The sequence below is a fragment of the Lipotes vexillifer genome, unplaced genomic scaffold (genome assembly GCF_000442215.2).
Source record: "Lipotes vexillifer unplaced genomic scaffold, Lipotes_vexillifer_v1.1 scaffold428, whole genome shotgun sequence".
NCBI lineage: Eukaryota > Metazoa > Chordata > Mammalia > Artiodactyla > Lipotidae > Lipotes > Lipotes vexillifer.
This window is the reverse complement of record NW_006781879.1, coordinates 354,958-367,501: the sequence shown is the minus strand read 5'-3', so window position 1 is coordinate 367,501 and position 12,544 is coordinate 354,958. Positions and strand designations below refer to the sequence as shown.

Genomic DNA, 12,544 nt, shown 5'->3' with positions numbered 1-12,544 from the left:
CTACCCCCCGCCGGCCTGAGTGAGCCAGAGCCCCTGAATCAGCTGCTCCTTTAACCCCGTCCTGTCTGAGCTAAGAACAGACGCCCTCCGGCGACCTACACGCACAGGCAGGGCCAAAGCCAAAGCTGAGCCCCAGGAGCTGTGCGAACAAAGAAAAGGAAAGGAAATATCTCCCAGAAGGCTCAGAAGCAGCGGATTAAAGCTCCACAATCAACTTGATGCATCTGCATCTGTGGAATAGCTGAATAGACAACAAATCATCCCAAATTGAGGAGGTGGACTTTGGGAGCAACAATACGTATATTGTTCTCCCTTTTGCTCTTTTTGTGAGTGTGTATGTGTATGCTTCTGTGTATGATTTTCTCTGTGTAGCTTTGCTTTTACCATCTGTCTTAGGGTTCTGTCTGTCCGATTTTCTTTTTTTTTTTTTTAGTATAATTTTTAGTGCTTGTAATGATTGGTGGATTTGTTTTTTGGTTTGGCTGCTCTCTTTATTTTTTTTATTTTTTGCTGTACGCGGGCCTCTCACTGTTGTGGCCTCTCCCGTTGCAGAGCACAGGCTCCGGACACGCAGGCTCAGCAGCCATGGCTCACGAGCCCAGCCGCTCCGCAGCATGTGGGATCTTCCCAGACCCAGGCACAAACCCGGGTCCCCTGCATCGGCAGGCGGACTCTCAACCATTGCGCCACCAGGGAAGCCCTATTTTTTAACTACTTAAAAAAAAATTTTAATAATTATCTTTTATTTTAATAACTTTATTTTATTTTATCTTCTTCTTTTCTTTCTCCCTTTTATTCTGAGCCGTGTGGGTATCAGGCTCTTGGTGCTCCAAGCAGGCGTCAGGGCTGGTGGGAGAGCCAAGTTCAGGACACTGGCTCTCCCACTTCTAAGGTGGGAGAGCCAAGTTCAGGACACTGGTCCACAAAAGACCTCCCAGCTCCATGGAATATCAAATGGCAAAAATGTCCCAGAGATGCCATCTCAATGCCAAGACCCAGCTCCGCTCAATGACCAGCAAGCTACACTGCTGGACAACTAACTAGCCAAACAACTAGCAAGACAGGAACACAACCTCACCCATTAGCACAGAGGGTGCCTAAAACCATCATAAGGCCACAAACACCCCAAAACACACCAACAGATGTGGAGCTGACCACCAGAAAGACAAGATGCAGCCTCAGCCACCACAACACAGGCACTAATCTCCACCACCAGAAAGCCTACACAACCCACTGAACCAACCTTAGCCACTGGGGGCACACACCAAAAACAATGGGAGCTACGAACCTGCAGCCTGTGAAAAGGAGATCCCAAACACAGTAAGATAAGCAAAATGAGAAGACAGAGAAACACACAGCAGATGAAGGAGCAAGGTAAAAACCCGCCAGACCTAACAAATGAAGAGAAAATAGGCAGTCTCCCTGAAAAAGAATTCAGAATAATGATAGTAAAGATGATCCAAAATCTTGGAAACAGAATGCAGAAAACACAAGAAACGTTTAACAAGGACCTAGAAGAACTAAAGAACAAACAAACAGTGAGGAACAACACAATAAGTGAAATTAAAAATTCTCTAGAACGGATCAATAGCAGAATAACTGAGGCAAAGGAACAGATAAGTGACCTGGAAGATAAAATAGTGGAAATAGGGCTTCCCTGGTGGCGCAGTGGTTGAGAGTCAGCCTGCCGATGCAGGGGACACAGGTTAGTGCCCCGGTCCGGGAGGATCCCACATGCTGCGGAGCGGCTGGGCCCGTGAGGCATGGCCCCTGAGCCTGCACGTCCGGAGCCTGTGCTCCGCAATGGGAGAGGCCACAACAGTGAGAGGCCGGCGTACCGCAAAAAAAAAAAATAGTGGAAATAACTACTGCAGAGCAGAATAAAGAAAAAAGAATGAAAAGAACTGAGGATAGTCTCAGAGACCTCCGGGACAACATTAAACGCACCAACATTCTAATTATAGGGGTCCCAGAAGAAGAAAAAAAAAAAAGGGACTGAGAAAATAATTGAAGAGATTATAGTTGAAAACTTCCCTAATATGGGAAAGGAAATAATTAATCAAGTCCAGGAAGCACAGCGAGTCCCATACAGGATAAATCCAAGGAGAAACACACTAAGACACATATTAATCAAAGTATCAAAAATTATAATTCAAAGAAAAAATATTAAACCCAGCAAGGGAAAAACAACAAATAACACACAAGGGAATCCTAATAAGGTTAACAGCTGATCTTTCAGCAGAAACTCTGCAAGCCACAAGGGAGTGGCAGGACATATTTAAAGTGATGAAGGGGGAAAACCTACAACCAAGATTACTCTACCCAGCAAGGATCTCATTCAGATTTGACAGAGAAATTAAAAGCTTTACAGACAAGCAAAAGCTAAGAGAATTCAGGACCACCAAACCAGCTCTACAACAAATGCTAAAGGAATTTCTCTAGGCAGGAAACACAAGAAAAGGAAAAGACCTACAATAACAAACCCAAAACAATTAAGAAAATGGTCATAGGAACATACCTATCGATAATTATCTTAAATGTAAATGGATTAAATACTCCAACCAAAAGACATAGACTGGCTGAATGGATACAAAAACAAGACCCGTATATAGGCTGTCTACAAGAGACCCACTTCAGACCTAGGGACACATACAGAATGAAAGTGAGGGGATGGAAAAAGATATTCCATGCAAATGGAAATCAAAAGAAAGCTGGAGTAGCAATTCTCCTATCAGACAAAATAGACCTTAAAGCAAGGACTATTACAGGAGACAAAGAAGGGCACTACATAATGATCAAGGGATCAATCCGAGAAGAAGATATAACAACTGTAAATATTTATGCACCTAACATAGGAGCACCTCAATACATAAGGCAAATGCTAACAGCCAAAAAAGGGAAAACAACAGTAACACAATCATGGTAGGGGACTTTATTAACACCCCACTTTCACCAATGGACAGATCATCCAAAATGAAAATAAATAACGAAACACAAGCTTTAAATGATACATTAAACAAGATGGACTTGATATTTATAGGACATTCCATCCAAAAACAACAGAATACACTTTCTTCTCAAGTGCTCATGGAACATTCTCCAGTAAGATCATAACTTGGGTCACAAATCAAGCCTTGGTAAATTTAAGAAAATTGAAATCATATCAAGTATCTTTTCCGACCACAACGCTATGGGACTAGATATGAATTACAGGAAAAAAATCTGTAAAAAATACAAACACATGGAGGCTAAAGAATACACTACTTAATAACCAAGAGATCACTGAAGAAATCAAAGAGGAAGTCAAAAACTACATAGAAACAAATGACAATGAAAACACAATGATCCAAAACCTATGGGATGCAGCAAAAGCAGTTCTAAGAGGGAATTTATAGCAATACAATCCTACCTTACAAAATAAGATACACCTCAAATAAACAACCTAACCTTACACCTAAAGCAAAAAATAAGAAAAGAAAAAGAAGAAACATAAACACCCCGAAGTTAGCAGAAGGAAACATAAAGATCAGATCAGAAATAAATGAAAAAGAAATGAAGGAAACAACAGCAAAGATCAATAAACTAAAAGCTAGTTCTTAAAAAAAAAAAAAAAAAAGAGCTGGTTCTTTGAGAAGATAAACAAAATTGATAAACCATTAGCCAGACTCATCAAGAAAAAAAGGGAGAAGACTCAAATCAATAGAATTAGAAATGAAAAAGGGGAAGTAACAAGTGACACTGCAGAAATACAAAGGATCATGAGAGATTACTACAAGCAACTATATGCCAATAAAATGGACAACCTGGAAGAAATGGACACATTCTTAGAGATGCACAACCTTCCGAGACTGAACCAAGAAGAAAGAGAAAATATGAACAGACCAATCACGAGCACTGAAATTGAAACTGTGATTAAAAATCTTCCAAGTCAACAAAAGGCCAGGACCAGATGGCTTCACAGGAGAATTCTATCAAACACTTAGAGAAGAGCTAACATCTATCCTTCTCAAAGTCTTCCAAAATATAGCAGAAGGAGGAACACTCCCAAACTCATTCTTTGAGGCCACCATCACCCTGATACCAAAACCAGACAAAGATGTCACAAAGAAAGCAAACTACAGGCCAATGTCACTGATGAACACTGATGCAAAAATCCTCAACGAAATACCAGCAAACAGAATCCAACAGCACATTAAAAGGATCATGCACCATGATCAAGTGGGGTTTATCCCAGGAATGTAAGGATTCTTCAGTATACACAAATCAATGTGATACACCATATTAAGAAACTGAAGGAGAAAAACCATATGGTCATCTCAATAGATGCAGAGAAAGCTTTCGACAAAATTCAACACCCATTTATGATAAAAACCCTCCAGAAAGTAGGCATGGAGGGGACTTACCTCAACATAATAAAGGCCATATCTGACAAACCCACAGGCAACATGGTGCTCAATGGTGAAACAATGAATCCATTTCCACTAAGATCAGGAATAAGACAAGGTTCCCCACTCTAACCACTATTATTCAACATTGTTTTGGAAGTTTTAGCCACAGCAGTCAGAGAAGAAAAAGAAATAAAAGGAATCCAAATCAGAAAAGAAGAAGTAAAGCTGTCACTGTTTGCAGATGACATGATACTATACATAGAGAATCCTAAAGATGCTACCAGAAAACTACTAGAGCTAATCAATGAATTTCGTAAAGTAGCAGGATACAAAATTAATGCACAGAAATCTCTTGCATTCCTATACACTAATGATGAAAAATCTGAAAGTGAAATTAAGAAAACACTCCCATTTACCATTGCAACACAAAGAATAAAATATCTAGGGAAAAGCCTACCTAAGGAGACAAAAGACCTGTATGCAGAAAACTGTAAGACACTGATGAAAGAAATTAAAGATGATACAAACAGATGGAGAGATATACCATGTTCTTGGATTGGAAGAATCAACATTGTGAAAATGACTCTACCACCCAAAGCAATCTACAGATTCAATGCAATCCCTATCAAACCACCACTGGCATTTTTCACAGAACTAGAACAAAAAACTTCACAATTGGTATGGAAACACAAAAGACCCCGAATAGCCAAAGCAATCTTGAGAAAGAAAAACGTAGCTGGAGGAATCAGGCTTCCTGACTTCAGATTATACTACACAGCTACAGTAATCAAGACAGTATGGTACTGGCACAAAAGTAGAAATATAGATCAATGGAACAGGATAGAAAGCCCAGAGATAAACCCACACACATATGGTCACCTTATCTTTGAGAAAGGAGGCAAAAATATACAGTGAGAAAAGACAGCCTCTTCAATAAGTGGTGCTGGGAAAACTGGACAGCTACATGTAAAAGAATGAAATTAGAACACTTCCTAACACCATACACAAAAATAAACTCAAAATGGATTAAAGACCTATGTGTAAGTAAGGCCAGACACTATCAAACTCTTAGAGGACAACACAGGCAGAACACTCTATGACACAGATCACAGCAAGATCCTTTTGGACCCACCTTCTAAAAAAATGGAAATAAAAACAAAAATAAACAAATGGGACCTAATGAAACTTAAAAGCTTTTGCACAGCTAAGGAAACCGTAAGTAAGATGAAAAGACAACCCTCAGAATGGGAGAAAATATTTGCAAATGAAGCAAATGACAAAGGATTAATCTACAGAATTTACAAGCAGCTCATGCAGCTCAATATCAAAAAAACAAACAACCCAGTCCAAAAATGGGCAGAAGACGTAAACAGACATTTCTCCAAGGAAGATATACAGATTGCCAACAAACACATGAACGAATGCTCAACAGCATTAATCATTAGAGAAATGCAAATCAAACTACAATGAGATATCATCTCACACCGGTCAGAATGGCCATCATCAAAATATCTACAAACAATAAATGCTGGAGAGAGTGTGGAGAAAAGGGAACCCTCTTGCACTGTTGGTGGGAATGTAAATTAATACAGCCACTATGGAGAACAGTATGGATGTTCCTTTAAAAACTAAAAATAGAACTACCAAACGACCCAGCAATCCCACTACTGAGCGTATAATCTGAGGAAACCATAGTTCTAAAAGAGTCATGTACCACAATGTTCACTGCAGCTCTATTTACAATAGCCAGGACATGGAAGCAACCTAAGTGTACATTGACAGATGAATGGATAAAGAAGATGTGGCACATATATACAATGGAATATTACTCAGCCATAAAAAAGAAATGAAATTGAGTTATTTGTAGTGAGGTGGATGGACCTGGAGTCTGTCATACAGACTGAAGTAAGTCACTTCTTCAGAAAGAGAAAAACAAATACCGTATGCTAACACATACACAGGGAATCTAAAAAACAACCCAACAAAATGGTCATGAAGAACCTAGGGGCAAGATGGGAATACAGATGCAGACCTACTAGAGAATGGACTTGAGGATACAGGGAGGGGGAAGGGTAATCTGGGACAAAGTGAGATAGTGGCAGTGGACACATATATACACTACCAAATGTAAAATAGCTAGCTAGTGGGAAGCAGCCGCATAGCACAGGGAGATCAGCTTGGTGTTCTGTGACCACCTAGAGGGGTGGGATAGGGAGGGTGGGAGGGATGGAGATGCAAGAGGGAAGAGATATGGGGATATATGTATATATATAACTGATTCACTTTGTTATAAAGCGAAAACTAACACACCATTGTAAAGCAATTATACTGCAATAAAGATGTTAAAAGAAAAAGGTAAATCCTTTAAATATTGTACTTCTTCCCTTAGCTTTAATTACATATCTTGTTCAACTATCAAGATGATACAAAAGAAAATCCTAAAGTCTTTATAATATTGTGTCTCCTAAAGCAAATGCTATAAATGGATGGAATTTTCAGGCAACTAGTGTTGAACAGTGAGAACTCATTCAGCATATCTTAAATTCTCCAGTTTGCTCCAACCAAGACAGATATAAAGGTAATATGCTTTGTTTGGTTTTCTTGTAATTACAATAGATTTAAATGTTTTTATCACCAATGTATCTTATTAATACCTTTTTAAAAACTACTACTTGGTATACCACAAGAAGAAGGCAAACAGGCTGTGGCAGAGGCTGTGTGTCTAAACCGCCTTCAAGGAAGACATATGAAGACAGCCCAACAGGAATCAAATGTGGAAACAAGACAGTTACAGCAGAATCCTCCAGTCAGGCTGTATTCCATCTGGCCCTCCTTGGCAGAGCCTTCTTCTCCATGGAGCATTTATCAATCAGGGTCCCAGCAAAGCAGACGGCACACTGCATAACTGAAGAGATTTTAATAAAGGGACTATTTACTAAAGCTTGGCAAGTAGAAAAACCAACAAGAGACAATGCAATACTCTCAGGCTAGCAACAATGGGGTGTGTTTTCACCCCTGGGCCTGAAAAAGCAAAGGAAAGGAAGAGTTACAGGAACCCGGAAAAAAAGATGAATAGGGAGGGCCACCTGACAGGAGTTGTGACCTTCAGATTAGGATGGGCAGGTAAGAAGGGAGTGAGAGAGGGGAACAAATCCTCCCATTTCACACTCTAGTCACACCCCCAACCTCTAACTGGAGAAATCCAACTAGATGCCAGGTAGCAAGGATCCTACGGATGCAGTCCACACAGGTATGCCTCCATGGACACACATCAAGGTGCGGAAGGGTGGGGAATGGATCTGGAGGGAAACAGAACTTATCCACTTCTGTGCAAGATCCTAAGATGAATGTGAAGCAAACTGCAAATAATATACAAGACATATCAAATAGTACAGCTGACTGGAGCAAAAGGTGTATGTACGGAATTAACGGAAGAAAAAGTGGAAATGGTAGAATGAGGTAGAAGTCACAAGTTAATTTGGTAGGTAACAGGCAACCACCGAATGTACACATACAGGAGAGTGAGATATTCCCAGAAAATGACAGCCGTTTATACAGTTTGATTGAAAGGAGCATCACTGCAATCGGAGGTCAGCTAGATTATTCCTGCACCCTAAGTATTAAGGGGGTAGTAAGAAGTAAACATTAACATTAATTTTCCCCTAGTGTAGCCCAGGTATCTCAAAAGTCTTATCCATTTAATCCTCTCCATTTTAAACTGAGTCTCAGAAAAGTAACTTACTGAAAAACAACCAACAAGTAGTTAACTGTTACAAGGACCACATTATTTCACTAACTTGTGCCGTCTTGTAAGTCTTGGCAGTAGAAAAAGAAAGTGAAGAATGGAAGTTTCAGTGACAGGCCCAGATCTCCATTAACAAGATCTCAGATGAGTCCCTTAACCCCTTCCTGGATCAGCTTCCTCATCTGCAAACTAAGGGTATCTAACAAAATTATTTCTCCCATCTCTGAAATTCTCCTGTTGTATTACTAAGACTTAATTCATCAGTCTTCCCACCCTCAAACCAACCTGCCAGTGAACACCCACAGCAACTTCATCTTCAACTCATCTCTTGCTGTAGACTATCACAGTTAAACCCAACTACAGTCTCTCCAATAAACCCACTTAGGCAAAACTCTTCAGTGAGATGCTATCCCTAATTAACCCAACCTGGAAGTGACAGGCCTTCTGGGATACTGTGATATAAGAAATACATATTTGGTCACCATCCCCAGTTCTTGGTACATATCTCCTAAAACTCTTATGATTTCCTGAGTGATAGGGTGAGAGGAGCATCTTTTGTTATTCATAATAAGCCCCTTTCAAGCAAATCTGAATTTGTATTAATGAGTTAACTCTTGGAGGAAACAGGCTGGTTGGTGTCATCCCTGATGACATATGATGTGGAGCATCTTTTCATATGCTTATTTTCCATCTGTGTATCTTCTTTGGTGAGGTTTCTGGTAAGGTCATTGGCCCATTTTTTAATCAGGTTGCTTATTTTCCTGTTGTTGGGTTTTGAGAGTTATTTGTGTATTTTAGATTACAGTTCTTCATCAGGTATGTCTTTGGCAAATATTTTCTTCCAGCCTGTGACTTGTCTTCCCATTCTCTTGATACTGTCTTTTACATAGCAGAAGTTTTTCATTTTAATGAGGTCCAGCTCATCAATTATTTCTTTCACAGATCATGCCTTGGAGTTACATCTAAAAAGTAATTGCCATACCTATGGTCACCTAGATTTTCTCCTGTATGATCTTTATTGTCATTCAGTTTTTAAAAAATATTTAATGGCTAGTATATGCCTGGTACTCAAGCAACAATACCCTCAAGCATCCTGAAGCACTGCTTTAAGAAGTTTAACTGAACGACCATTAAGGCAGTGACTCTCAACTGGGAGAGAGCACAGCCATCATGGTATAGTATGAACGCAGTGTCAAATTTAAGAGAACAGGCATCGGAATCAGACTGCCTAGATTCAGATTCCAACTATGCACTTACTACCTGTGTGCCCCTATGTCGCAACCTCCTCTTCTAAAAAATGAGGAAAACAGAGGTACCCACTGTACTTCACAGTACTGTTGTAAAATTAAATGACTTACTCCATGCTGAGCACAGCACCTGTCACACTGTAAGTGCACAATAAATGCTAGTAGTGACACTTCTAGACCTTACAAGATGGGGTTGAGGTATAGTTCGAAAAACAATATTCAAAGTTATCACTGCTACAAATTTTTAATCGTGACATTTCATTTTATTTCAGGATTTTAAGGAAGACTAAGGTATAGTCTAAAATTTTCATATTCTGTGGTCACCTAATAAATTAAAGACTCAAAATGTGGAAGGTATGTAAGGCATGTGGAAGGTAGTAAATACGAGCAAGCAGGAAAAGTATGTGGTTAAAAATCTCAATTTGATGGAAGTAGACTGTTTTTTTTAAAACACAAACTCCCATTTATTTAAAAAAAATGGTAAAAATTTTAAGTGAGAACCTCAAATCACTTAATATTTTAATATCATATTATCAGTTTTTATTTGTACTAATCTAAGAGAAGAAAAGTACACTATATTTACAAATTAATCCACAGAATTAAGAATGGTTTATTCCTCAGTGGCTTCAATAAGAATCTGTTTCAAAGAACACTGGCTAATAAAACAATCAAAGCATAATTCTATTTTCTGTAACTACAAAAATTATACATAGAAGAGGAATCAAAATTGAATACTACTTTTAAAGTACTTTCAGAAGGGATAACTACAACTAATTATGTGATATAAAAACAAGCAAATAATGTCAATTATATCTCAATAAAACTGAAAATAAAGCTGTTTCCTTATTTTAAAATTAAATTGTGTCTTCCTGATCTGAGGTTCAAATTAAATCTATTTTACACTAAAATAAAAATAAGATTTTTTAAAAAGACTATACCTGACATTTATAAGCCAACCAAATATATACCTCCTATATTGGACTGGTCAATGCACAAAGCAGTCAAGGACAAAATTTTATGATTTTTGTCCAACAATAACTTTCATAAAAATGCTTAACAACGTTAACTAAGTAGTATTTTATAATACAGTTCAAATAATATATACATGTGCTTATCTGACTTTCAACAATTACCTTTAATTGTTTCCTCCACAACTTCTACCACACGATCTATCTGTTGAACCTAAAAAGAAAACAAACTGTTAGACAAGCAATTTACATGCAGAAGAAACAGCAATTTTTGTTTATCCTTCTGCCTGAGTCAACATAACACATTTCGAAGCACACAATTGCAAGTTTTCTTTAATTAATGCATTTGGAGATATTATAAGAAATACTCCATATTGTTTTGTGTTACAATGAAGTATGAAATTATCACTCTCCTGTCCTCCAATTATAACTGAAGAAATCATATTACATTTAAATAAACTGCCTGGAGTTCTATTAGGATAGCCTATCAACATAAACTCAACACATCCTGAGATATAAATTGCAGTTTAATTAAAACATGTATCTTCACACAGAGCTTCAAGGAAAATAGCATAATATGACAACCTACACAAAAGGATACATGCTGGTATTAAGAAGATCTACTCCAGATTTTATGGTTTATTATTTTAACACTGAAACCCCTTTTAATGAATTTCTACCATGTGCTAGGTACCCCGCTCAGGTCCGTGGAATACAAAATCAAATAACAGCTCCTGCCCTAGACACAAGTGACTAAGGAAGATTTCCCAGGGTACCATGGGAACACAAAGGGAAGATAATAAAACACGTCTGAGTAATCCAGCAATGCTCCTCAGGGAACCAGACATGACTCTTGAGGGATAAACAGGGTTCAGATAGGAGAAGCCCACTAAGGGGGTTCAGTTAGAGTGGCTACAGTTTGGAAGGAAAATGAAAAAAGCAAAGACTGTAGCCCAAGAAGCTACAGGAAGGAGAGCAAGACAGGTAAGAAAAGGTCATAAGTTGATATTTCTTCTACATTTAAAATCCTCAAAATCATTATTGTTTTATCACAAAATAGAAATATAAAAAGGAAATAAAGTAACTCATAACACCCTCCATTTCCACTCCTCAGATGAAATCACTCAAAACAGTTTGATGAGTAGATACCAAGTGTTAAACATTTACATATAATTCTGTTCTGTAGCATTTTCTTCCATAACAAATTATTAGATAGACAGATAACAGATAAAATAACAGACCTCCGCTTGATTTTTTTTCTATACATCATCAATACATCTAGGCCTACTTCATTCATTTTACTAGCTGCCTAGTCTCTCACATATGGATATAACATAATGCATTCATACAGTTCAGTAGTGATGAATTCCCCTACTGATGAGCATTTTTGTCACTCCTAATCGTTCATTATTATACAATGATGTTGCAATGAACTCAACTGAGACAAGAAGAACCTTTTAAAAACACTTTATTTAAAATGCAATGTCACATCTCTTTGAAATATTCTTTTGGCCTCAGTGCCTTATAGGAAATAAGGGGAGACTTGAGAGAACACACTTGAATCCAGCTCTGCCTGTGACCACTCAGCCCAGCATGATGGTAGTAGTAACAATAATTACTGAGAAACTGTCAAAGGCAAAGTAAATCTCAGAGAAAGCTAGATCTTTAGTCCTAAACAAACCTACCTAACTGGAGATGGATGTGTCCACCTAGAACCACTGGAACCATTAAGTTCTGGTTTTATTAAGAGAATCCACGTGGCTTCCTTATAGAATGTGATCAAACCCAGGATAACAGAGAGTTCAAAGGGGAAGAAGTAGCCAGCACTGTCAAATGCTTCAGAGATAACAAGTAACATAAAGAGTAAAGTGGGTAATACCTGGTTTAACAATAAGGGGGTCAATGAACCCAGTTCAGAAGTAATGAATCCTAAATAAGAAAATGGTGACAGCTCATACAGACAATTCTTACAAAAAGCTGGGTAGAAAAAAGAGAAAGAGGACTCCTGATAGCTAAAAAAAAAAAAAAAAAATTGAGTATACATGTGTTAGTATATTTAATTCTTTCTTTCCTTCTTTCCTTTCTTTTTTACAGTTTACATGCTGAGGAGAGAAAGGCCATAGATAAAAAGGAATTGAAGGGCTTCCCTGGTGGCACAGTGGTTGAGAGTCCGCCTGCCAATGCAGGGGACACGGG

General features: G+C 38.3%; 1 protein-coding gene across 1 annotated transcript in view; it reads right to left on the bottom strand.

The window, feature by feature from the left end:
- CDKAL1 (CDKAL1 threonylcarbamoyladenosine tRNA methylthiotransferase) overlaps positions 1–12,544 on the bottom strand; it is a 667,990-nt gene that overhangs the window by 455,157 nt on the left and 200,289 nt on the right. Inside the window, exon 7 of the mRNA XM_007454853.1 lies at positions 10,514–10,562. Coding sequence (XP_007454915.1) covers positions 10,514–10,562 — 49 coding nt within the window. The remainder of the gene's footprint in view (positions 1–10,513; positions 10,563–12,544) is intronic.